Genomic DNA, 26,673 nt, shown 5'->3' on the forward strand with positions numbered 1-26,673 from the left:
GAATAAAAGAATGACTAGGGAAGGAATAGGTCCAATCAAGGATAGTAATGGGAAGTTGCGTGTGGAGGCTGAAGAGATTGGGGAGGCGCTGAATGAATACTTTTCGTCAGTATTCACTCAGGAACAGGACATTGTTGTCGATATGAATACTGAGGCACGAATAAGTAGAATGGATGGCTTTGAGATATGTAGAGAAGAGGTGTTGGAAATTCTGGCAAGGGTGAAAATAGATAAGTCCCCTGGGCCTGATTGCATTTATCCTAGGATTCTCTGGGAAGCAAGGGAGGAGATTGCAGAGCCATTGGCCTTGATTTTTGTGTCCTCTTTGTCTACAGGAGTAGTGCCAGAGGACTGGAGGCTAGCAAACGTGGTTCCCTTGTTCAAGAAGGGGAGTAGGGATAATCCTAGTAACTATAGGCCAGTGAGTCTCACTTCTGTTGTGGGCAAAGTCTTAGAGAGAATTATAAGGGATAGGATTTATGCACATCTGGATAAGAATGATGTGATCAAGGATAGTCAGCATGGTTTTGTGAAGGGCAGGTCGTGCCTCACAAACCTTATTGAATTCTTTGAGAAGGTGACGAAGGAGGTAGATGAGGGGAAAGCGGTAGATGTAGTATATATGGATTTTAGTAAGGCGTTTGATAAGGTCCCCCATGGTAGGCTACTGCAGAAAATACAGAGATATGGCATTGAGGGTGAGTTGGAGGTTTGGATTAGGAATTGGCTCTCTGGAAGAAGGCAGAGGGTAGTAGTTGATGGCAAAGATTCATCTTGGAGTGCCGTCACTAGTGGTGTTCCGCAAGGATCTGTTTTGGGACCATTGCTGTTTGTCATTTTTATAAATGACCTGGAGGAAGGGTTAGAAGGTTGGGTGAGCAAGTTTGCGGATGATACGAAAGTCGGAGGAGTTGTAGACAGTGAGGAAGGATATGGCAGGTTACAGCGGGATATAGAGAAGCTGCAGAGCTGGGCAGAAAGGTGGCAAATGGAGTTCAATGTAGCTAAGTGTGAAGTGATTCACTTTGGTAAGAGTAATAAAAAGATGGATTACTGGGCTAATGGTAGACTACTTGGTAGTGTGGAAGAGCAGAGGGATCTTGGTGTCCATGTACACAGATCTCTGAAAGTTGCCACCCAGGTAAATAGTGCAGTGAAGAAGGCATATGGCGTACTGGCTTTTATTGGTAGAGGAATTGAGTTCCGGAGTCCTGAGGTCATGCTGCAGTTGTATAAGACTCTGGTGCGGCCGCTTCTGGAATATTGTGTGCAGTTTTGGTCGCCATACTATAGGAAGGATGTGGAGGCACTGGAACGGGTGCAGAGGAAGTTTACCAGGATGTTGCCTGGTATGGTAGGAAGATCCTATGAGGAAAGGCTGAGGCACTTGGGGTTGTTTTCTTTGGAGAAAAGAAGGTTTAGGGGTGATTTGATAGAGGTGTACAAGATGATTAGGGGGTTAGATAGGGTTGACAGTGAGAACCTTTTTCCGCGTATGGAGTCAGCTATTACAAGGGGGCATAGCTTTAAATTAAGGGGGGGTAGATATAGGACTGATGTTAGGGGTAGGTTCTTCACTCAGCGAGTCGTAAGATCATGGAATGCCCTGCCAGTAGCAGTAGTGGACTCTCCCTCTTTATGGGTATTTAAGCGGGCATTGGATAGGTATATGGAGGATAGTGGGTTAGTGTAGGTTAGGTGGGCTTTGATCGGCGCAACATCGAGGGCCGAAGGGCCTGTACTGCGCTGTATTGTTCTATGTTCTATGTTCTATGTTCTAATTCATCATGTTGCTAAAATTGTTAATTTATGTATTTAACATTAATAAGAAATGAGTGGTGGCTGTTAATTGGCCGAGCATGTTTACATGGAGAGCATCTGTAACAATGGGGGTGGAAGGAACTGAGTCACTGATAAACTGTGGGCATTTTATCTTAGCTTGGATCCAAATTGACAGTGTAGTGTTAATTGAATACTGTTGGTGGCACAAATAGAGCTTGATGATTTCTTCATGTTTCAAACTGTAGGTCACTGAATGGAGTGGGTTTCTGACTTTACTGAATGTCATTGAGGATTGTTTTAACAAATTATTTCCAGATTGCCAAGGCGACATGTCTTGCAGATGAGGCACTGGGAAATATACGGACAGTGAAGGCATTTGCAATGGAAGATCTGGAAATTAAGTAAGTAGCAGAAGTACAGTTGCAACAGAATTTAGACAGGATCACGGAATTGTTACAATGAGGAAAAAGGTCATCATAGAATTATACAATGCAGAAGAAGTCCTTCTGCTCATTAAATCTGCACCGACACATGAAAAATACCTGACCTTTAACCTAATCCCATTTAGTAGCATTTGGCCCATAGTCTTGAATGCTACGACATAGCAAGTACATATCCAAAAAAATTTTTTTAGATGATGTGAAGCATCTACCACCTCCCAGGCCGTATATTTCAGACTGTCCACACCCTCTGGGTTAATAATGTTCTTCCTCACATTCTCAAATCTCTCTCCCTCTTCCCCCCGCCAAACCTTCTGCGATTCATGTCCTTTCACAACTGACTGTTTACCTAAGCAGAATAGCTGCTCTTTATCCATGTCCCTCAAACTTGTACACCTCAATCAAATCACCCTGAGCCTAACTAACCTTCCCTCATAACTTACATTTTCCATCCCAGGTAGCATCATGACTTCCCTGCTCTTGTAATCTCTGCCTCGATTGATAAAGGCAAGATTCCCATGTGCCTTTTTCACCATCCTGCTAACATGACCTTTCACCTTTAGAGATCGATGGGACAAACACACTAAGGTCCCTTTGTTCCACAGAACTTCCTCGTATCATGTCATTCATTAAATACTTTCTTGTCAAATTACTCCTTCTAACATGTATCACCTCACACTTTTCAGGATTGAATTACATCTGACACTTATCTGCCGATTTCACAATCTTCTTTCAAATCTTCTAGTAGCCCAAGACATTCAACTTAACTGTTAACCACACTTCCAATCTTTGTGTGATCTGCAAACTAACTAATCAGCACCACCCCCACCATAGTCATCAATGCCAATTATATAAAATGATGACCAATAGGGGACCCAGCATGGATCCCTGTGTACCCCATTGGACACTGACTTCCAGTCATTAAAGCAGCCTTCTGTCATCACTCTGTCTACTACAATTGAGAGACTTTTGAATCCACTCTATCAAATAACCCTGTATCCCATGTGTCTTCCTGATAAGTCCTATGTGGAACTTTGTCAAAGGCTATGCTGAAATCCATATAAACTTTATTAACTGCACTACCCTCTTTTACGTGCCTGATCGCCACCTTTTTAAAAAAAAACAATCAAATTTGTTAGGCATGACCTCTCTCTGACAGGTTTGATCAAGCCTTGCCTATCCAAGTGGAGATAGGTACTCTCCTTCAGAATTTTTTCCAGCTTAATAATAATGTTCCTATAACAGGGTGACCAGAACTGGACACAGTATTTCAGAAGAGGCCTCACTAATGTCCTGTACAAACTCAACATGATGTCACAATTCCTTTGTATCAAAGGTCTGAGCAATGAGAATAAGCATGCTAAACGCCTTAACAACCCTGTCTACATGTGATGCAAATTTCAATGAACTATGTTTCCCTACCACAGACGTGAGACTCACTGGTCTGTTCTCTGGCTCAAGATTGTAGAACAAATACACCTAAGGGTTTAGGAAGTTTATTAGTTTAAGTTTATGTCACATGTAGACAGGGTTTAAAATCCCCACAAAGGAGAACCAGCCCATCTGGCCCATTCTGCAAACAGGGCTGGTTTGATGATTCCCTCGCTTTCCAGCCTCCTGATTTCTGCCTCAACTTGTGCCTGTAAGACAAATACCACTGGGTGGTCCTTGCAGAATCATGGAATTGCTTTTTGGTGAACATGCAAGGTGGCCTTGGCTCCTTTTAGTAATCCCTAGAACTTCTGGGTATTTAATGAGGACTTCAATTAGGCAGCCATTTTCCGGTTGAAAAGTGTCAAATTAATTTAGGTGAATCTTTCTCAACCAATTTCACCCCATCAAGCTTGGGCTGAAGCCTTTTACTACGGTCAATGGTAACTGAACTAGCTGTTTCCCATAAGACACCGGAAATGAAGTTGCCCCCTTAGTCTGTAATGGTTCCCTGGTATAGGTTCTCAGTCTAGATGAGGTCTTTTGCAAAATTAAGGATTGGTGGCCTTTCCATGCACTCTCCTGGATATTGGCCTATGACTTCCATTACTCCATTCAGGTCTAGTTGGACTCCCTGCTGTCTCGAGTTCACATAGCAGTAACTACGATGGCTTGCCAACCAAGATCCTGAAGAAACTTTTAACCTTTAGCTGAGGCTTGGCTATGTTTTGGGGTTCTGCTGTGGGCTGAGAGAAAGTTGGACACGGTTCTGGGGTGTGGGTAAAGGGGTTGGACAGGGTTCTGGGAGTGTGTGGGGTGCAGTGTTGGTTCAGGATATGTCCTGAGTGTGGCTGTGTAATTGCCTTCACTCGAGTGGTGTTCCCCAAACTCAGTCAAACTGGTGAGGGGGTCCACTTCTATTGGAATACCCTGCAACTCATATACAGAGGAACCTCAATTATCCGAATAATCCGATTTTAGGATAATGGGTATCTGAAGGAGATCTCGAGGTCCTGATAGAAACATTACATCAAAGATGTGTTTCCAACAGTGATCGCGCCTTTTGTTTACAGTGGTTAAGCAGGCACCGTCTCAAAATGAATAAAATCCCGTCATTTCTCTCTCCACACACTTTCCCTGGAGATCTACAGAGGGGTGTACCCTAACCACCACCCGGCCCCCACCACCCCATCCCCAAATTCCCCAGATAATTTCTCCAGCATTGTCCTGTACAAGGCAACAGTGGAACCTGTCAAAATGTTGCAGTGAAAAGTTGTCTGTGGCTGTGTGTGTGTGCTATTTGGAAACTTACCCCTCAAAGGCAACTGCAGCAGCGGTAGTCTTTTTGTTGGTGTCCAGACCGGCTTCCCTGGAGAGGGGGGCAGGGTGCGCAGGAGGGGCAGCGTTGGATGGGGTTTTGGGGGGGGGGGGGGGGGAAGGTGTTGTTGGATAGGGTTTGGGTTTTGGGGTGGGGGCAGGGGCTGGACTGGGTTGGGGGTCGGGGGTGGTGATGGTGTTGGACTGGGTTAGAGGACGAGGTTCTGGGGGCTAAGGGTGGGGTTGGACACGGTTCTGGGGTGTGGGTAAAGGGGTTGGACGGGGTTCTGGGGGTGTGCGGGGTGTGGTGTTGGGGGCGGGGGCTCACATGCTTTGTACCGGAGTCCGGAGGGTGGGGGAGAGATGTTGGAAGGGGTTTGGGAACTGTGGGCGGTGCTGGGGGCAGGACCTCGCACGCTTTAAAAACTCCAAGCCCCAGAGGAAAGGCATTTAATCGATTATCCGAACGAAATAGTGCCTGCACATCTCATCCGGATAATCGAGGTTCCCCTGCACTCCACTTGCTGCATTTTCCATTGATAAATCCAGTTGTAGTGTCTGTTTGAGGTCCATTTGGACTTCAGCTTTTGCATGGTTATATCATTAATCCCACATATCAACTAGTCTCTCAGCATCTCGTTAAGAGTTAAGCCAAAGTCACGTGCCTCTGCCAGTAGACTTAACCCAGTTAAAAATCCCAGTACAGATTCCCCAGTTCTCGAATTGCCAAGTAAAAACAATAGCATCTCCAAATCAGAGGAGGCTTGGGGTCATAATATTCGTTAATTAAATCTGTCAACTCTTGAAAGGTTTTAGTATCTGGTGCCTCAGGGAAAGTTAGTCTCCTAATGACCAAAAGAAAATCACCTCCACAAGCTGTCAGAAGAATTCTTCATTGCTTTTCATCTGCCCAATATCATTTGCCCAGAAAATATATTGTATTCTTTCAACATACTGAGCCCCGTCTTCAACAACATTCTTCCCAAATAACAGCATGATGCCAGAAATGCTTAGCCCAATTCAAAGACAACTGTTGCAAGCAAGTTTCTTCAGGAACATGTCCCACCATCCACAGAGGCCAGTAACCCACCACCAAATCGCCTTTTGTTCAGACATGGAAAATCCTTGATATTGGTCCAGCTCTCTGAGTGAACAGGATCTCTGACACTCCTGTTTATATCTGTCAGCCAGGGCTCCCTGGGGCTGTAACTCTGGTCAAAGCAGGGAACTCAAATTCTATGAGGTCTAGCTGGCTGACCTCGTTACAATCAATACCTTCCCCTCACTACAGAATCCCTATTACTATTACCCTTCCCCTTTTTGTTCCCTGCTGTACAGACAGGCTGCTTGTGGTCCAAGAAGCTTGGCTTTGTGCATACTTGCTATCGGAACCAATGCTTTCCTCTGTCTTCAATATGGAAAACCACTTTGTGAGTGGAAGCCCAGGGGATTTCTGAACTACCTGCTTGTTTCTGTTGGACTGCCAGGTGATTACCCATTCCCTTCCTTCTTCAGGTGCCTTTATCCACAGTGTGATCATTTCTCTAAATGTGCTATCCACAATGCTCTCAGACACGTGGGTACTTTACAGCTCTGGAACCTGAGCTTGCAGGAGCTGCAGCTGGACACACTTCCTATGCATCCCTGGCTTTGGGCACTGGAAATGTGGTCGGCCTTCGACGTGGAGCAAGAGGAGCAAACCATGGCTTGGAGCTCTGACTGAACTCTTTAGAGTTTCAACATTTTAGAAGACTTTTTTTAAGAAAGCTAAACAAATAAGTCCCTACCCTTGCTTAAACAAAGACTTACAAAATAATACCTGGAAATGTCCACCATGACTTGTTCACCAATCAGCTGCACTTGATGGTCCTACTCATTTTCTGAACTGTTGCATCTGGTCTATTCTTGCCCCCACTGGACCTGTGAGGATAATAAGGGAAATAAAACACAGCAATACCTCTCTCCCTGAAACTCCCATACTCCCCTCAACACTCAGCGTTTCACTCTCTGCAGCTCACACTTGGTTCATCATGTTTACACCATCCCTCCGAGTGAGCAGTCGATAAAAAGTGAAGCTGGAAAGGCACAGCAGATTAGGCAGCATCGGAGGAGCAAGCAAGTTGACATTTTGGGTTGGGACCCTTCATCAAGTTGACTTTCCTGCTTTTCTAATGCTGCCTGTCCTTTTCCAGCTCCACTTTTTATCAATTCTGTTTTTCAGCATCTGCAGTTCTTACTATCTCCCCCCAGTGAACAACTCATTTAGCAACATTCTGCCACCTCCCCTCCATAATCATGCACATTATTCCTTCCAAAACAACCATCTAATTCCATTTTGAAATTTTGTAAATCTCTTCTGTTCTGGAGTCCATTTGCAAGTTGCTTTGGAAGCAACTTGGAACAATGCAGGACTTAACTTAGTCCTTCATAAGCACAGGAAACATTTATGTGTTGGACCTTTAAAATTACACTCCTGTCTGAGAGAGTGTTCATAAGTACAAGCTTTTATAAGTGAGACATTTGTAAATTGGAGGTCCTCTGTACACCACTTGACCCTGCCTCCAGTACAGTTTTCAGGCAGCATTCTAAACCCTAGCCATTTGTTGCATCAAAATGTTTTCCTTGTATCACTTTTGCTTCTTTTACCAATCTCATCCCGAGGGTGGTAGGGTTCTGGAACACATTGCCTGGGAGGATATTTGAGGTGGGTAACCACACATTCTTTAACGAGACATGTTTAAGCACTTGAAAATGTCATAACATTCAAACTATGGATCTAGTGCTGGATTTAGCATAGTTTTGACAGTATAGGCTTGATGGGCGAAATTGTCTTATCTGAATTATTTTATGATTGAAATCCAAAATCTTGTCCGCTTGAAGTACAACTAGCCAATCAATATCTTATCCTGTAGATTTTAAATTCTTATAGTGACTGCATTATCTCCCATTGTGGCCTGGTCAGCATCTTCCTCTCTGGTAAAGTTGGATGCAAACATTTATTTAATACAGCTTCCATGTGTAAATGTCTGTTTTGGTCCCATGACCACCTTTTTACTGTTTGTATGCCTAAAGAAGATTTTGAAATTCTCTTTTATGTTAGCTGCCAGTCTCTTGTTATACTCCCTCTTTGCTTCTCTTAGTTCCTTTTCACTCCTTCTCTTCCCCCCCTCCCACCCCCCGCCAAACACCTAGCCTTTGAGATTCAGACCGATTCTAATTATATTTTCTGCTTGACATCTGTCGTTAGCATACTTCTATTATACTTTTTAAAATCATAGTATCTACCATTTTTGTAATCCAGGGAGGTCTTTGCGCAACCTTTCCCTTTCAAGCGTGATTTTGCTCTTTTGACTATGTTTGGACCATCCCTTCTTTGAAGGTAACCCATGTAATTTTTCCTGCGAAACCCATTTAACTCAATTAATTCAACCCAGATCCATTCTTACCATGTTGATATTGGCTTATTAGTTTTGTTCTGTATCGTTTGTCATCCTTTTCCACAGCCACTTAATCCTCATGATCATCATCCCTTAAATGTTCTCCCACTGCCAGTTGCTCTGCTTGGCCTACCTCATTGCACCAACCAGATGTAGAAGTGCCTCCTTTCTCAGTGGGCTGGAATACTGCTGTTGCAGATTCACCTAAGCACACTGTAAAAGTGCAGGAACCGGCAGACATAGACACACACACACGCCATACAGGAATGGCCAATAAGAATCCCACACAGGCCATACAAGAGTTGCAATGAGAGTACACATACGCACACCTGGAAACAGCACAGTACCAGTGGAAGGAGCCGACCTGAAACGTCAACTCCCCTTCTCCCCTGATACTGCCTGACCTGCTGTGCTTGTTTCAGCTCCACTCTGACTCTCCAGCATCTGCAGTCTTCACTATTTCCAGATCACTTCAGAGGGTAGCAACTATGTTGCTGTGGATCTGAAGTCACATGTAGGCCAGACCATGTAAGGACAATAGCTTTCGTTTATCACTGAACCAGCTGGGCTTTTACAACAACGGATGGTAGTTCTGAGGAAGGTCACCGGACCGGATCTGAAACGTTAGCTTTGATTTCTATTCACCGATGATGCCTGACCTGCTGAGCTTTTCCAGCAACTTCTGCTTTGGTTTCTGGTTTGTCGCATCTGCAGTTCTTCTGGTTTTCAACTGATGGTAGCTGATATGGCCACTATTACTTAGACTAGCAATACTTCAGGCTTATTAAATTAAATGGATTTAAATTTCCCAGTTGCCATGGTGAGATTTGAAGTTGTACATCCAAGTCAGTAATCATGGCCCCTGGATTACTAGTCTAGAAATGTAACCATTATTGTTGGAGCTGATGATCAGACAGCTGATATTATTTATGTGTTGTCAGTTTTTTCTCTCGAGAGGTGGATGAAGCCAGCAGCATGAGTCAGATCCTGGGATTCGGAATTGGCATCTTCCAGGGATTATCCAACTTTTCATTAAACTGTAAGTGTAAACTAAACTGTAACTGTAAGTGCATTTTACTCGCCTCAACAGGGGAAAGAGAAAGAACGAGAAGAGAGAGATTGCAAAACATGCAGAAAGAGAGAGACCGAATGCCTCTGTGTACCAGAAACAGCTATTGAAAGTGGGTGTGGAACGAGACTGAGGAAAGGCATCAGTTTTCACGGGGTGGAGGATTATTTCTCATCACCCCTTTCTAGGAAGCAAAGTCCGTGTCACACCTGATTGATACTCAACAAGGACACCCCACAATAGCGAGCTGCTGCTGGCAGTGAGCAATGTCATTCTTTATCCCTCGATAGACCGTGGCTACAGTGTCCCAACTTCTGATGAAAGGTCACTGAACTTGAAACATTCTCTCTGTTTATCTCTCTACAGATGCTGCCAGACCTGTCATGTTTCTCCAGCACTTAATTTGTCTGAACTGGTCAATTAAAAATATCAACAACTTTGGCATACTTCTGGAGCAGGTGGGCTTTGAAAACAGGCCTCTGACCCAGAGATAGGGACACTACCACTGCATCACAAGAGCCTACACATGCCAACTATATTATCGTGTTGGCGTTTAGTTTGTTAACAAGCTCAACTGCTTGTGAATTTGTAATAAATGGTAGCTGGATGTTGATGTCAACACTCTGCTGGTCTAACATACTCGGGCATCAAGTCAGTTGGGGAAAGACCATGAGGTACTCTCCTGCTATCTATTCTCTTTTGTGTCGCCCAAAAGTACGTCTGGGGTGGAGAGTGGGGTAAAGAGTGGAGGTGCTGAGGTGGGTCGGGGGTGGGGTGATTGTGGGGGTGAGTTGTGTGTGCAGGGCTGTAAAGACCACGCCATTAGAATTTGACAGACAGTGAGAAAGAGGAGGCAGACGGCTGGGCAAGGGATATGGAAGGAAATTATAATCCATAGAAACAGAGATGACCAAAGAAAAATCAAGGTAGAAGTCTGCCCTAAAAAGGTCAGCTTTTTCGACAGTTCAATGGCAGGAATATTAATAAAGAAAAGAACAGAAGACTCCCATTTATGTAGCACTTTTCGTGTCCCCAGACGTCTCAAAATGCTTTATGACTAATGAAGTATAGTCACTGTTGGAATATGGGAAAGACCACAATTTGAGAATATGTGGATAATTTTTTTTTGTTGATGTTGGTAATGTCTCTCCTGCTCTCCTTCCAAATTGAATCCCAGGATTTTTTCCATGTATCTGACCGGACAGCAGAGGCCTCCGTTTAATGGCTTGCACAAAAGACAGTATCTCTGACAGTGCAGCACTGCACAACTGGGTCACCCTTGATTTTTGTGCTCACATCCTGGAATGGGCTTTGAACCAATAACCTCACGACTCTGAGTGCTGCCCACTACGCTACAACAAATTCTATGTCATGAGCAATTACTTTGCCTCAGAAATTACAGGGAGACTAACAAAAGCAGACATGAAATTAGAAGGAACAATCAAAAAAAGATACTTGGACATAGATTGTTGGGAAGGGGGGGTAATCATTAACAAACTAATTAATTTAGAAGGGATAAAAAGTCCACACTTGGATGGATTAGTGTCTGGGAGAGATTGCAAAGGTACAATTCCGCTCTTCCATATAAAATTAATACTGAAAATGCTGGCAATTTACAACCTGTTGGGCAGCATCTGTGAAGAGAAAAACTGTTAGTGACATTTCAGGTTAAAAGCACTGATTTGATGCGAGTTGTTGATGTTTGTTGCAGATCTAAGTCTGTTGATTGTGGTAACATAATAAATATGCCTACCCCTTGCAGGCGTAGTGCTGGGTACCATCTGTGTCAGTGGAATGATGCTGGCGAAGGAGCAGCTGCGAGCTGGAGATTTGATGTCCTTTCTGGTGGCTACACAGACTGTGCAGAGGTCAGTTGGTTAGGGGGCATTGGACAAGGAGGGTGGGTTGTCCCAGTGCCTGCTGTCTATAGAGTGAGCAGACCAAGTGATTCCATTAACAAATGGGAATTTCAGGGCAGTGGGTAATTTTGTTGACTTTAGTCTTGTATTTGATGTGGGTGTCTCTGGCAAGGGCAGCATTTGTTGCCCATCTTTGATTACCCTTGAGCTGTATGTTACCTCTGGACAATTTTAAATGGCTTGTTAGGCCATTTCAGAGGGTAGTTAAAAGTTGACCGCGTTTCTGTGGGTCTGGTCTCACATTTCGCCAGACCGGGGAAGGACAGCAGACTTCCTCCTGTAAAGGATAATAGTAGACCAGGTGGGTATTCACAATAATTGATGGTAGCTTCATGGTGCCATTGATGGTTCTGGCTGGAAGTTGCAGATTTATTTCTGGATTTAAGTTCCACAGCTGCCATGGTGGGCTGTGAACCCATGTCCCTAGAACAATAGCCTAGGCCTCAGGATTACTACAATACTTTGTTGTCACTGGATTGGGCCTCAGTTCCAATGCAGTTCAAGCAAAAAAGGGTGACTGTCAGTGTTTTCAGAAGAGGCAATAGTATTGACTGAGATGGGCAGTGAGGGTAAGAGTTTCTGAAGTATAATCAGAAAACTTAGAACCAGACACATGTCGATCTATCAGAAAAAAAATATTGCTGGACCAATTCTGTGGAGTGAGGTGGATCAATTATTTGTTACATTTAAGGACTTATGATCATTGTATCATGAGGTTCAGATTCGCTGTGGAAAATTATTCAGAGCAGACTCGAGTTTAAAAACGGCTAGTGAAGGTCTGGTGTCAATCAGTGAAATTGATCTGGTCCAGCTAAGTTGGAATTACATTGATAGGTAAATGGAACAAGACGCTATATTTTACAGGGAGATGGGTCATGTCTACTCAAGGTGCGCTACCACAAGGGAGAAAGACACACTGTACTGTCAGTAGCTCTCAAGTGTTCCTTTTAGCCCTTCTTCCATAGCAAGGAGCTATTACCTCCTGGTTCGTATCCTGAAGCCCTAATGGCCTGGTTAGGGAGTAGATGGGTCTTGAACCTGGGTCTGCTGGCCCTGAGGTAGGGGCATTACACTATAAGGTTCTGACCTGTTATTTGTTTCAGGTGTTGTGACACACTCAAAAATCCAGAATTCCATTTGTTTTAGTTTACTAGCTGTTTTACTCTTAAAGCAACATGGTACTCTCCTTTTAAATGCACTGGACTACAAGTTGGTTCAGTTGCATTTATCATATTTTTCTGGTGTTAAATTCCTAGGCTAAAAGTTACACCGAAATATGTAAAGCATAAACTAGGTAAATATCAAATGGACATGGACAAGCTGTTGAAATTTGCAGACAAGTGACAGATGAAATGTAATGGAAAGAAGTGTGTATTTTGGCAGGGAAAACCTGAAGAGACAATGTAAAGTAGCTTTATAAAGGAGAGAGGGTGCCAGAGCAGAGGCACCGGGTATATGTGCATAGATCATTGTCGGTGACAGGACAGGCTGAGAAAGTGGTCTAAGAAGGATTTGGAATCCTGGATTTTGCAACAGTGAATTCAAAAGCAAGGAAGTTCTGTGTTAAGCCAGTGTAAAACACTGATTTAGCCTCAGCTGGAATATAGTGGCTCATTCTTAGCATTGTGCTTGAGGAAGAATTGAATTGCAGAAGAGATTTATCAGAATGTTTACAAGTAAGAGGGTCTTTGTTTATCTGGATAGATTGGAGAAGCTTGGATGGGTTTCAGTGGAAGAGAGAAAGTTGAGAGGAAACTTGAAGAGACATTTGGAAGTAAGAGGGGTCTGAATGAATAGGTGGAAAGAGCCATCCTTTTTGACAAAAGGATTGAGAACCAGAGGACACCGATTTAAGGTGATTGTCAAAATAAGTAATGATGACATGATGAATTCTATGAACAGCGAATGGTTAAGATCTGGAATAGACTGCTTTAGAGCACAGTAGTGGCAGATAAAATAATGACCTTAGAATGAGAATTGGACTATGATCTGATGAGGGAAACATTGCAGAGTTCTAGGAAAAGGGTGTGAAAGTGAAACTAGCTGAGTTGATCTTGGAGAGACAGGCATGAATTAATGTTTCCTATTTTCCATAACCAGAGCATGATTGCAGGCTTCTTTCTTCCTCAGGGACCTGGATTCAAATCAATAACTTGGTCTGAGTGGAAGAATCTGCTTTATCCATTCAACTGCAGTCCCAGACTGGTGGGAGATTTACTTTGTATCTCGGACTGTGCTGTATCTGCTCTGAGAATGTTTAACGTGAACATTGTAGGGAGAGCTTTACTCTGTATCCAATCCCTCGACATCCCTCTCCTGGGAATGTTTGACGGCGACAATGCAGAGGAAGCCTGACTTTGTGTCTAACCTCATGCTGTCCCTGACCTGGGGGGTGTTTGATGGGAACAGTGTCTGTAGTGATTGTAACGAGGTCAACCAGGTGGACCTCACAGAATGAGTTCCTTGACTGAGGTTGTTAATCTAGTCCAATCGGGGAGCCCTGGCTGACTTATAAGCAAGAGTATCAGAGGTTCTGACTACTCTGGGAGCTGGATCAGTGTCAAGGACTCTCTAAGTAAAGGGTGACTGGTGTTGGAGTTGTTTCAGTGTTGAGGGAGTTTTACTTTCCATTTAAAAGAGTAGAGAGAGCGCTTTTGAAACTCTATATCAATGCCTTAGATAAGACTCCACTAAAGAACTGATCAAATGTGCTCTGCAAGTTAAATTTACAATAGACCATCTGGTTAATGAGTGTGGCCTGTACCTAAAACACAATAAACAGAGTTGGGCAGGAAATGAGAAGTAAGCTCTGGGTCCCTGTCACTGACCTATGGTGATATCAATGAGAGATTCCAGTGCTCATGACAGATCAGCTCCAGGTTCTTAGCTGTGGTATTTTCACTGGGTATATCTAAACCTCTGCCCTAATATCTTTCTTTATCTGACTTGGTCAAGTAATGATTTCTTTCTGCACTGCTACAGGTCTTTGGCGAATATCTCCATCACATTTGGACAGGTGAGTCCTTAAATCTACAATCATCATGTGCCTAGTAAACCATTATCTTCCCAGCCCCCTTGCAAATACAAGCACACCCATAGCACATTCTGCCTCATCATGATGCAACACCTAGATAGAAGCCCCTACTCCATCTCCACCCCACACTCCCACACCAGCCCTACCTGTCCCTCATCTTCTTTACTCCATTCTAATGGGCAGCATGGTGGCACAGTGGTTAGCACTGCTGCCTCACAGCGCCAGAGACCTGGGTTCAATTCCTGCCAGGCGACTGACTGTGTGGAGTTTGCACATTCTCCCCGTGTCTGCGTGGGTTTCCTCTGGGTGCTCCGGTTTCCTCCCACAGTCCAAAGATGTGCAGGTCAGGTGACTTGGCCATGCTAAATTGCCCGTAGTGTTAGGTAAGGGGTAGATGTAGGGGCATGGGTGGGTTGCGCTTCGGCGGGTCGGTGTGGACTTGTTGGGCCGAAGGGCCTGTTTCCACACTGTAAGTAATCTAATCTAATCCCAGCCAGCCTCTCCAACTTAACTCACCCATCAGCCCTCTGCTGTCACCCCAACACACAACCTTCTTCTCTATCCCTCACCTCTACCAAGTCCAGCTCCAACACCTGACCCCCAGTACACTGTCCCTTGCTAACTAAACTCTCCCCACATTCTCCCACCAGCCCCTCTTCTGTCTGCCACCATATTTTATATATTATATATATGTGGGAGCTATTCTCCCCAACCCCCCCCATCTCCTGCAACGTCTTCCATTGCAGCCAATTACTCACCCCCCCCAACCCATCCCTCCCTGTCATTCCCCCTCCCAAAGTCCCTGAACACTGCCATTGCTCCCATTCATTCCCCCAGTCCCACCTGCATCATTGCCAATGCTTGTAACTATCAGGTATGTTTGCATGTGTGCGAACCTGCCCAATGGTGTCCTTCCTGACTGAATAACCCGTATCTCTTTCTTTCTTCACCAGGTCATTCGTGGGATAAGCTCAGGAAGCCGTGTGTTTGAGTTCCTGACATTGCAATCGAACATCCCAATTCAAGGGGGATTCCAGATCCCATCGCATGTGCTGGTTGGACAGGTGCATTTCGACAACATTGATTTCAGGTCTGTGAGAGCCAAATGAGTTAACCTGATCCAGTCAGGGAGCCCTGATTGACAACTGGTTAGCAAGGTTAGATCTCATGGAATACAGGAAGAACTCGCCATTTGGATACAGAACTGGCTTGAAGATAGAAGACAGAGGGTAGTGGTAGAGGATTGCTTTTCAGACTGGAGGCTTGTGACCACTGGTGTGCCACAAGGATCGATGCTGGGTCCACTGCTTTTCGTCATTAAAGTAAACAATTTGGTTGTGAACATAGGAGGTATAGTTAATAAGTTTGCAGATGACACCAAAATTGGAGGTGTAGTGGACAGCGAAGAAAGTTACCTTAGATTATAATGGGATCTTGATCATATGGGCTAATACGCTGAGGAGTGGCAGATGGAGTTTACTTTAGATAAATGCAAGGTGCTGCATTTTGGAAAGTCAAATCAGGGCAGGAATTATCACTGAATGGTGAGGTCCTGGGGAGCATTGCTGAACAAAGAGACCTTTGGAGTGCAGGTTCATAGTTTCTTTAAAGTGGAGTTGCAGGTAGACAGAATAGTGAAGGTATTTGGCATGCTTTCCTTTTACTGGTCAGAGCATTGAGTATACTGTAGGAGTTGGGAGGTCATGTTGTAGCTGTACGGGACATTGATTACGTCATTTTTGGAATATTGTGTGCAATTCTGATTTCCTTCCTACCAAAAGGATGTTGTAAAACTTGAAAGGGTTCAGAAAACATTTACAAGGATGTTGCCAGGGTTGGAGGATTTGAGCTATAGGCTGAGGCTGTTTTCCCTGGAGTATCGGTGACCTTTATAGAAATTTATAAAATCATGAAGGGCATGGATAGGAAAGATAGACAAGATCTTTTCCCTGGGGTGGGGAAGTCCAGAACTAGAGGGCATAGGTTTAGGGTGAGAGGGGAAAGATATAAAAGAGACCTAAGGGGCAACGTTTTCGCACAGTGGATGGTGTATGTATGGAATGAGCTGCCAGTGGAAGTGGTGGAGGCTGGTACAATGACAACATTTAAAAGGCATCTGGATGGGTATATGAATAGGAAGGGTTTAGAGAGATATGGGCCAGGTGGTAGCAAATGGGATTAGATTAATTTAGGATATCTGGTCGGCATGAATGAGTTGGACCAAAGGGTCTGTTTCCGTGCTGTACATTTCTGTGACTCTGAGATATAAACAGGAGTGTCAGACATCCTGTTCACTCTGAGAGTTGGATCAGTGGCAAGGACTCTTGAAGTGTACTGTGATTAGAAATTGTGCCCCCAAAGTGGGGAGGGGGTAAAATCACCCATAGTTTCTTGCTTAATAAATTACATAGAAAAACTTACTTAATACCGTTAATTGATTCCTTGAAATATGGGTTTTATGGAAGAATCGCTTTGCAACTCATGACTTTCCTCCAATGATCGGCTGCTCCCCATTGTGTAACTGAAGCTGTGTTTTGCAGGACAAATTCTCCGGGAATGCCCAGTGCAGAGGGAAGTTAATAATCTCAACACAACAACACCCTGTGGTGGCACGGTGGCTCAGTGGTTAGCACTGCTGCCTCACAGCACCAGGGGTCCAGGTTTGATTCCAACCTCGGGTGACTGTCAGTTTCGAGTTTGCACGTTCTCTCTGTGGTCTGTGTGGGTTTCCTCCCACAATCCAAAGATGTGCAGGTTCAGTGAATTACTCATAGTGTTCAAGGATATGTAGGTTAGTTACATTAGTCAGTGGTAAATGGAGAGTAGTAGGGGAATGGGTCTGGGTAGGTTACTTTTCGGAGGATCGATGTGGACTTGTTGGGCCGAATGACCTATTTCCGCAGTACAGGGATTCTTAAAACAAAATGTGGGGTTCTCGGTGAATAGCAACAATAACGTTATATGATGTTGAGTATCACAATGTTAAGTGATGAGAGCTCGCTGTACAGAGTAATTCTCCCTCTATTCTTTTAAAGTGAAAGTAAAGCTACCTTGAAGCGGTCCCCATTGAATACTGTCAGGACAGGTACAGCCAGGGTTAAATATAGAGTAAAGCTCTGTCTACGTTATCCCAAACAAATACTCCCAGGACAGGGACAGAATGGGGTTAGACTAAGTGAAAAGCTACCTCTACTCTTGTAAATTAATTTGACAGGAGGTGAGGCACAGAATAGGTGGAAAGTCTAGAGCAATGTTCAGTCAGATAAGGAAGGAATGTCAGGATAGTCCAGTAGGCAGATAAAACATGGACTAGATAAGGCAAATTGGAAGACCAGAAAGCCAAACTGTATCTATTTTAATTCAAGGAACTTGACTGATAGGGGGATGAATTTAGAGTATTAATTAGTATGTGGGGATAAGATATTGTTGCAATCACTGAGACATGGTTCCAAGAACAACAGGATTGGCAGCTGAACATTCCAGGTTATAGACGTTTCAGGCATGGAGAGGAGAGGAGAGGAGAGGAGAGGAGAGGAGAGGAGAGGAGAGGAGAGGAGAGGAGAGGAGAGGAGAGGAGAGGAGAGGAGAGGAGAGGAGAGGAGAGGAATATGAGAAGTGGTGGCCATTGTATATTGATAAATGAAACTATCATTGCAGTAATGAGGGAGGATGTCCTAGAAGGTTTTTCAAATGAGAATTTTCAATTCCAGCTGAGTAGAGCTTAGAAATTTTTTAAAAATTATTTTGCTGGGATTAAATGATAGGCCTCATAACAGTCAGAGAGAGAGGAGCTGTATACTAATATATCTTAGAGTGGGATAAAAGTTCAGCACAACATCAAGGGCTGAAGGGTCTATACTGTTCTGTATTGTTGTATGTTCTGCCTTAACTTTAGACAGGGCAGTAGTTATAAACTGTATCCAGAAGAATTATTTGTGCCAATACATAGTTCTATTATAGCAGGGGCAGGAAGAGATAAGGTTGGTGCAGAAGTTAAGTGTCTAGATTGGGAAAGACCAATTTCAATATCATTTGATAGGATCGAGCAAACATAAACTGGGAGCAGCTACTTGCAAGTAAAGCTATATTTGGAAGGTGGAAATCTTTTAAAAGTAGTACAGTGAGAATTCAGGGCTGGCGTGTTCCTATAGGAATGAAGGGCAAGGTCAGCAACTCCAAGGAAACCTGGATGTCAAGAGAGGAATTATGTTCAGCATAGATTGGTTGGACCAAAGGGTCTGTTTCTGTGCTGTGTGATTTTATATTGACTGTTTGATAAAGAAAAAGAAGGAAATATATGTCGGTACTTGGCATTATAAACAGGGAAGGCCCTTCAAAACAATAGATGGTTTAGCGAGTGGCTTAAAAAGGTAACTGAGGGTAAAGGGAGACCATGAAATATCTTTGGCAGATAGAATTAAGGAATACCCTTAAGTATTTTATCCATATTAAGAGTTTATATTTTACTCATTTTTGTGGGATGTGGGCATCACTGGCTGGCCAGCATTTATTGCCCAACCTGAGTTGTCCTTGAGAAGGTGGTGGTGAGCTGCCTTATCGAACCGCTGCAGTCCGCCTGGGGAGGGAATTCCAGGATTTTGATTCAGCAACAGTGAAGGAACAGCGATATATTTCCAAATCTGGATGGTGAGTGGCTTGGAGGGGAACATGAAGGTGGTGGTGTTTCCATACATCTGCTGCCCTCCTCCTTCGAGATGGAGGTGGTCATGGGTTTGGAAGGTGCTATCTGAGGATCTTTGGTGAATTTCTGCAGTACACACTGCTGCTACTGAGTATCAGTGGTAGAGGGAGTGGATGCTTGTGGTACCAATCAAGCAGGCCGCTTTGTTCTGGATGATGTCAAGCTTCTTGAGTGTTATTAGAGCTGCACTCATCCAGGTAAGTGGGGAGCATTCCATCACCCTCCTGACTTGTGCCTTAGATGGTGGACAGGCTTTGGGGAGTCAGGAGTTGAGTTACTTGCCACAGTATTCCTCGCCTCAGACCTGATTTTCTAGCCACTGTTGATGTGGTGAGTCCAGTTAAGTTTCTGATCAATGATAACTCCCAGGATGTTGATAGTGGGGGAATCAGTGATGGTACCACCATAAAATGTCAAGGGGCAGTAGTTAGATTGTCTCTTGTTGGTGATGGTCATTTTGTGGTGCAAATGTTACTTGCCAATTGTTAGCTCAAGCCTGGATATTGTCCAGATCTTGTTGCATTTGAACATGGACTGCTTCAGTATCTGAGGACTCACGAATGGTGCTGAATGTTGTGCAGTCATCAGTGAACATCCTACTTCTAACCTTATGATGGAAGGAAGGTCATTGATGAACCAGCTGAAGATGGTTGAACCTAGGACACTACCCTGAGAAGGGGATTACCAAGGAAAGGATGGGACCTACTGGGAGACCAAAGGGGCAACCTGTATGTGGAGCCAGTCAACATAGGTGAGGTCTGAAGCGAATACTTCTCATCTGTGTTCACCCAGGGGAAGATATTGTAGCAGGGGGTTTCAGTTGGGATGGTGAGGTTCTCGAACATGTTAAGACTAATAAGGAGGAGATATTAAGTGTTTTTTAACAGGCATAAAGAGTCATCGAGTCATAGACATGTACAGCATGGAAACAGACCCTTTGGTCCAATTCATCCATGCCAACCAGATATCCCAACCTAATCTAGTCCCATTTGGTAGCATTTGGCCCATATCCCTCTAAACTCTGCCTATTCATATACCCATCCAGATGCTTTTTAAATGTTGCAATTGTACCAGCCTCCACCACTTCCTCTGGCAACTCATTCCATACACGCATCACCCTCTGCGTGAAAAAGTTGCCCCTTAGGTCCCTTTTATATCACTCCTCTCTCACCCTAAACCTATGCCCTCTAATTCTGGACTCCCCCACCTCAGGGAAAAGACTGTCCATTTATACCATTTTTGCCCCTCATGATTTTATAAACCTCTATAAGGTAACCCTTCAGCCTTCAACGCTTCAGGGAAAATAGCCCCAGCCTGTTCAGCCCCTCCCTATAGCTCAAATCCTCCAACCCTGGTAACATCCTTACAAATCTTTTCTGAACCCTTTCAAGTTTCACAACATCCTTCCGATAGGAAGGAGACCAGAATTGCATGAAATATCCCAAAAGTGGCCGAACCAACATCCTGTACAGCCGCAACATGACCTCCTAACTCCTATGCTCAATGCTCTGACCGAAAAAGGAAAGCATACCAAATGCCTTCTTCACTATCCTATCTACCTGCAACTCTACTTTAAAGGAACTATGAACCTGCAATCCAAGGTCTCTTTGTTCAGCAACACTCCATAAAACCTTACCATTAAGTGTATAAATCTTGTTCAGATTTGCTTTCCCAAAATGCAGCACCTCGCATTTATCTAAATTAAACTCCATCTGCCACTCCTCAGCCCATTGGCCCATCAATCAAGATCCCGTTGTAGTGTTCTTCCCTCTCTGCTACACCTCCAATTTTTGTGTCTTCTGCAAACTTACTAACCAAACCTCCTATGTTCATATTCAAGTCACTGATATAAATGATGAAACGTAGTGGACCCAGCACCGATCCTTGTAGCACACCAATGGTCACAGGTCTCCAGTCTGAAAAACAACCCTCCATCACCACCCTCTGTCTTCTACCTTTTGAGCCAGTTCTGTATCCAACTGGCTAGTTGTCCCTGTATTCCATGAGATCTAACCTTGCTAACCAGTCCCCCATGGGGAACCTTGTCAAATGCCTTACTGAAGTCCAGATAGATCATTAGTCTGCTGCCTGAACTGTTGTGCTCTTCCAGCACCACTAATCCAGAATCCATATAGATCATGTCCACCACTCTGCCCACTGGCTCACTGGTCTATAGTTCCCTGGCTTGTCCATACCGCCCTTCTTAAATAATGGTACCATGTTAGCCAACCTTCAGTCTTCTGGCACCTCACCTGTAACCAGCGATGATACAAATATCTCAGCAAGAGGCCCAGCAATCACTTTCCTAGCTTCCCACCGAGTTCTAGGGTACACCTGATCAGGTCCTGGGAGTTTATCCACTTTTATGCATTTCAAGACATCTAGCACTTCCTCCTCTGTAATACAAACATTTTTTTCAATATGTCACCATCTGTTTCCCCACATTCTATATCTTCCATGGGCGCATAAATCCCCAGGATTTGTATCCCAGGCTGCTATGGGAGGCAAAGGAGGAGATTGCTGGGGCCCTGACAAGATATTTAGTGCTTCACTGGCTGCAGGTGACTGGAAGATGGCTGATGTGGTTCCTTTGTTCAAGAAAGGCAACAGAGATTAGGCAGGTAATTACAGACCAGTTCATCTGACGTCAGTGGTGGGGAAACTATTGGGGAAAAATTCAGAGAGACAGGATTAATCAACACTTGGAAGTGCAGGGATTGATCAGGGATAATCAGCACAGATTTGTTAGAGAGAGATCCTGTCTGGCTAATTTAAATGTGTTTTTGAAAAGGTGACTCAAGATATTGATGAGGGTAGTGCAGTTGATGTGATTCACATGGACTTCAGTAAGGCCTTTGTCAAGGACCCACATGAAAGACTTCTCTAAAAGGTAAGCTCCCACTGGATTCAAGACAAGTTGGCAAACTGGATCAAAATTGGCTTAATTTTGTGATTGGAAGCTGATGACAATTGGTGTACCACAAAGATTGGTGCTGGGGCCCTTGCTGTTTGTTATATATGTTTGATTTAAATGTGAATGTATAAGGAATAATTAGTAATTTTGCAGATGATGAAAATTGGTGTTGTTGATAATGAGGAAAATGGTCTCGAGCTACATTCTGATATTGATCACCTGGTAAATTGGGCAGAGCAATGGCAGATGGAATTTACTCCCTGTAAGTGTGAGATGATGCATTTTGGGAGGTCTAATAAGGAATATATATTAAAAAAAAGGTAAGGAGTACTCCGGAACAAAGGACCTTTGTGTCCAAGTCCATAGGTACCCGAAGGATGGTGAAGAAGGCATAGGAATGTTTGCCTTTATTTGCTGGGGCATAGAATATAGCACCAAGGAAATCTTGTTACATCTTTATAAAACATTGGAATTCCAATATGCTGTTCTGGTTACCACACTGAGAATAAGGTGATTGCACTGGAGAGGGTGCAGAGCAGATTCACCAGGATGTTGCCTGGGATGAAAAGTCTCAGTTATGTGGAGAGACTGGATAGGCTGGGTTGGTTTTCCTTAGAACAAAGGAGGCTGAGGGGGGATCTGATTAAAGTATACAAGATTATGAGACGTACAGACAAAGGAGATCATGAGAATCTTTTCCCCATGGCAGATATGCTGGACCAGATGGCATTAGTTTTAAGGTGAGGGCCAAGCTTAGAGAAGATCTGAGGAGATTTTTTTTCCCACCTAAAGCCTGGTAGAAATATGGAACATGCTGCCTGAGAAGCTGTTGGAGGCAGGTACTCTTGTAATATTAAAAAGCATCTGCATGAACACTTAAAATGCCAGGGCATAGGAGGCTATGGACCAACTGCAGGTCAATGGGATTAGTGTAGTTTAGCGTTGTTGGTTGGCATGGACACAATTTGCCAAAAGGCCTGTTTCTATGCTGTAGGACTCTGACTAAAGCTTTCTATACACTTTTAAACTGCAAGTAAAGCTTCCTCTACACTGTCCCCATGAAAGGCTCCCAAATCAGGTGCAGCACAAGGTGAGATACAAAGTACTCTTTAAAACTGACAGTGCAGCTCTCATGACACTGACCCATCAAACACTCGCAGGACAAGTACAGTGTTCTTCAGTGGTCTGCCTTCACCCCATACCTTCCTGTGAAATATTTCCTATTATAACCCAGTCATTTGATACCATCGTTTTGTCACAAAATATTAGTTTGTGATACATTTCCCACATTTGTGATATTTCTCTCTCCTCCCTTAGCTACGCCACCAGACCTGGTCAGGTGGTGCTGCACAACCTCAATCTCACCCTGCCAGCCTCTAAAATGGTGGCTATTGTTGGACAATCTGGGACAGGTAAGGACAAAGTGTGTGTGGGTCTTTGGATGGTAAGGGATGGGTAATCGAGGGAATGTGCAGACACACTATTCAGGAGCAGGACTAGACCATTCAGCTGTGTCCACCTGCTCTGTCATGGCTGATCTGAATGCGACCGCAGCTCCACTTTCCTTCCTGTCCCGCATACGCTTTGGTTCCCTTTAAATATAATTGAAAACAGGATGTGGAAAAGTCAGTCAGGAAAAAGCTGGAATGTTGTTCCAGTCTGCCTTGTATGTTAGTGATTCTTTACAGCTAATGACTCAGATAATTTTTTGTAATTTATTCATGGGACGGGGACCATACTGGGTGGGCCAACATTTGTTGCCCATCCCTAATTGCCCTGAAGGAGGTGCTGAGGTGTCTTCTTGAACTGTTGCAATAAGCCCACACTGTTGTTAGGGAGGGAGTTCCAGGATTTTGACCCAGTGACACTGAAGAAAAGTCAGGATGATGAGTGACTTGGAGGGGAAATTGCAAGTGGTGTCAGACTATGGTGATTTCAACTTGCCTTTGCCTTGTTCTATAGATTGTGGGTTTGGAAGGTGTTGTTTAAGGAACCTTCGTGAGTGACTACAGTGCATATTGTACATGCTGCTGCTGTACATTGGTGGTGAGGGAGTGACAGTGTCTGGATGTGGTGCCAATCGAGCAGGCTTCTTGGGTTGCTGGAGCTACACCCATCAGGCAAGTGGGGAGCAATCAATCAAACTCCTGACTTGTGCCTTGTAGATGGTGGACAGATTTTGGGGAGTCAGGAGGTGAGTTGCTCGTTGCAGGATTCCTCAGCTTTGACTTGTTCTTGTAGTCACAGTACTCCTGCCACCAACAGTCATGTCCTCTCCTGAATGAGTTGGTTCACTTAATGAACCGAAACCTGCAACCCATTCTAAAAGATGAGACTTAACAACATTCTAAGTTTGTTCAATATATCATTTCAGTTGCGTGACACTGTAACCTTTTGCTATAAATTCTGTGTCTTATGGTCCTGCTCCAGAACTACCTGATGAAGGAGCAGCACTCTGAAAGCTAGTGCTTCCAAATAAACCTGTTGGACTATAACCTGGTGTTGTGTGATTTTTAACTTTGTACGCCCCAGTCCAACACTGACTCCTCCACATCCTGTGTACAGCAATCAGTCTTCAGGTGGGGGATGGGAGTTTTGTTGTTTTTAAACAGTTTCCTAACGTGTAATTAAAATGCTTTGAAGGCAAGTCAACAATAGCATCTCTGCTAGAGCGGTTCTATGACCCAGACAGTGGAATTATCACCTTAGACGGATATGACATCAGGACTCTGGATCCACAATGGCTGCGCAGTCACGTGATTGGATATATCAGCCAGGTTGGCACCTCCTCCCTTGCACTCTCCCACTGCTTATCCATTACATCCAGGCCTCTCTTGATCTCCCCTCCCCCTCCCATCACCACCTTTGCTGCTTTTCCTTATCCTAACCTTTCCTTCAACCTCTCCTCTTCTTTCCTATCCTTTTCAACTACACCTTTGTAAATCTTCCCTCTCACTCATCAGTTATTCCCTGATGATGTGGTCGTAAGAGTCTGAGTTGTGTCTGTTTGTTTATTTGGTTGTTAATGTTTCTCACCCTAGCTCGGGTGAGACAGTTGTCCATGAGGTTGATGTTTTCTCAGCCATGTGAATGCATTGCAGGAACCTGTGCTTTTTGGCACCTCCATCAAAGAAAATATTCGATTTGGAAAGCCAGATGCCTCCGATGAGGAAGTTTATGAGGCGGCACGGCAGGCAAATGCAGATGGCTTTATCCAGAGCTTCCCAGATGGATACATGACCATTGTGGGTGAGTGTGACAGCAAATCTTAAAACTGTTGTGTTCTCAGTCCACGACTAGCATTCCTCAAATCACACACTCCGGGAACATGCCTCAAATCACACACTCCGGGAACATGCCTCAAATCACACACTCCGGGAACATGCCTCAAATCATCATCGCACTTGGGGAACATGCCTCAAATCATCATCGCACTTGAGGAACATGCCTCAAATCATCATCGCACTTGAGGAACATGCCTCAAATCATCATCGCACTTGAGGAACATGCCTCAAATCATCATCGCACTTGAGGAACATGCCTCAAATCATCATTGCACTTGAGGAACATGCCTCAAATCATCATCGCACTTGAGGAACATGCCTCAAATCATCATTACATTCAGGGAACATGCATTAAATTAATGTTATACTCACCTCAAATCTTCAAAACTTGTAATGCACGTGAAAGAATTAAATTGGGGAAATGAGAGGGAAGCATGTAATCATTAGTGAATTCAGAGACTGGTAAATGTGTTTATTAATAGACTCCATTTATTGGCCAGGTGAGCGAGGAATGTCTTTATCTGGGGGACAGAGACAGCGGATTGCCATTGCCCGTGCCCTGATTAAAAATCCCTGCATCCTGGTTCTGGATGAGGCCACAAGTGCGTTGGATGCAGAATCTGAGAGAATGGTACAGGATGCACTGGATCATATACAAAAAGGCCGTACAGTGCTGGTCATTGCACACAGGCTGAGCTCAATCAAGGCAGCTGATGTCATCTGTGTTCTTGCTAATGGCCGCATGAAGGAGGTGAGTTGCATTTGCTGCCCTCGATTTGTAGCTGGAGCACAAAAGATAGCTCTTCAACCCACTGAGTCTGAGCTCGTCAAAAACCACCATCTAACTACATTAATCCCATTTCCTGCACCTGGCCTGCAACCTTGTATGCCTTGGCATTGCAAGTGTACATCCAAATATTTAAATGTTATGAGAGTTTCTGTTCCCCTACCACCTTTATGGGCAGGGACTTCCAGATTCCCAGTACTGTCTGGGTGAAAATGTTTTCCTCTCTACTAAACCCTCTGCTTCTTACCTTCAATCTATGCCCTATGGTCATTCATTTTCCACCCCCCCCCCCCCCCCCCCCACCCCCACCCAATCAACGGGAAAAGTTCCTTGCTGTCTACTCTATGTCCCTCATCATTTTATACATCTAAATCATGTCCACCACTTCAATCTCCTCTGCTCCAATCTCTGTTAGAGCATAGAGCATAGAACAGTACAGCACAGAAAAGGCCCTTCAGCCCACGATGTTGTGCCGACCATTGATCCTCATGTGTGCACCCTCAAATTTCTGTGACCATATGCATGTCCAGCAGTCTCTTAAATGTCCCCAATGACCT

General features: G+C 44.2%; 1 protein-coding gene across 1 annotated transcript in view; it reads left to right on the plus strand.

Moving 5' to 3' along the window:
- abcb8 (ATP-binding cassette, sub-family B (MDR/TAP), member 8) overlaps positions 1-26,673 on the plus strand; it is a 59,537-nt gene that overhangs the window by 26,722 nt on the left and 6,142 nt on the right. The window contains exons 7-15 of the mRNA XM_072569638.1: positions 2,098-2,183; positions 9,349-9,446; positions 11,239-11,344; positions 14,378-14,411; positions 15,383-15,519; positions 23,363-23,457; positions 24,689-24,822; positions 25,147-25,294; positions 25,830-26,080. Of these exons, the coding sequence (XP_072425739.1) occupies positions 2,098-2,183; positions 9,349-9,446; positions 11,239-11,344; positions 14,378-14,411; positions 15,383-15,519; positions 23,363-23,457; positions 24,689-24,822; positions 25,147-25,294; positions 25,830-26,080 (1,089 nt within the window). The remainder of the gene's footprint in view (positions 1-2,097; positions 2,184-9,348; positions 9,447-11,238; positions 11,345-14,377; positions 14,412-15,382; positions 15,520-23,362; positions 23,458-24,688; positions 24,823-25,146; positions 25,295-25,829; positions 26,081-26,673) is intronic.

Source organism: Chiloscyllium punctatum, chromosome 5, assembly GCF_047496795.1.
Source record: "Chiloscyllium punctatum isolate Juve2018m chromosome 5, sChiPun1.3, whole genome shotgun sequence".
NCBI classification, from domain to species: Eukaryota; Metazoa; Chordata; class Chondrichthyes; order Orectolobiformes; family Hemiscylliidae; genus Chiloscyllium; species Chiloscyllium punctatum.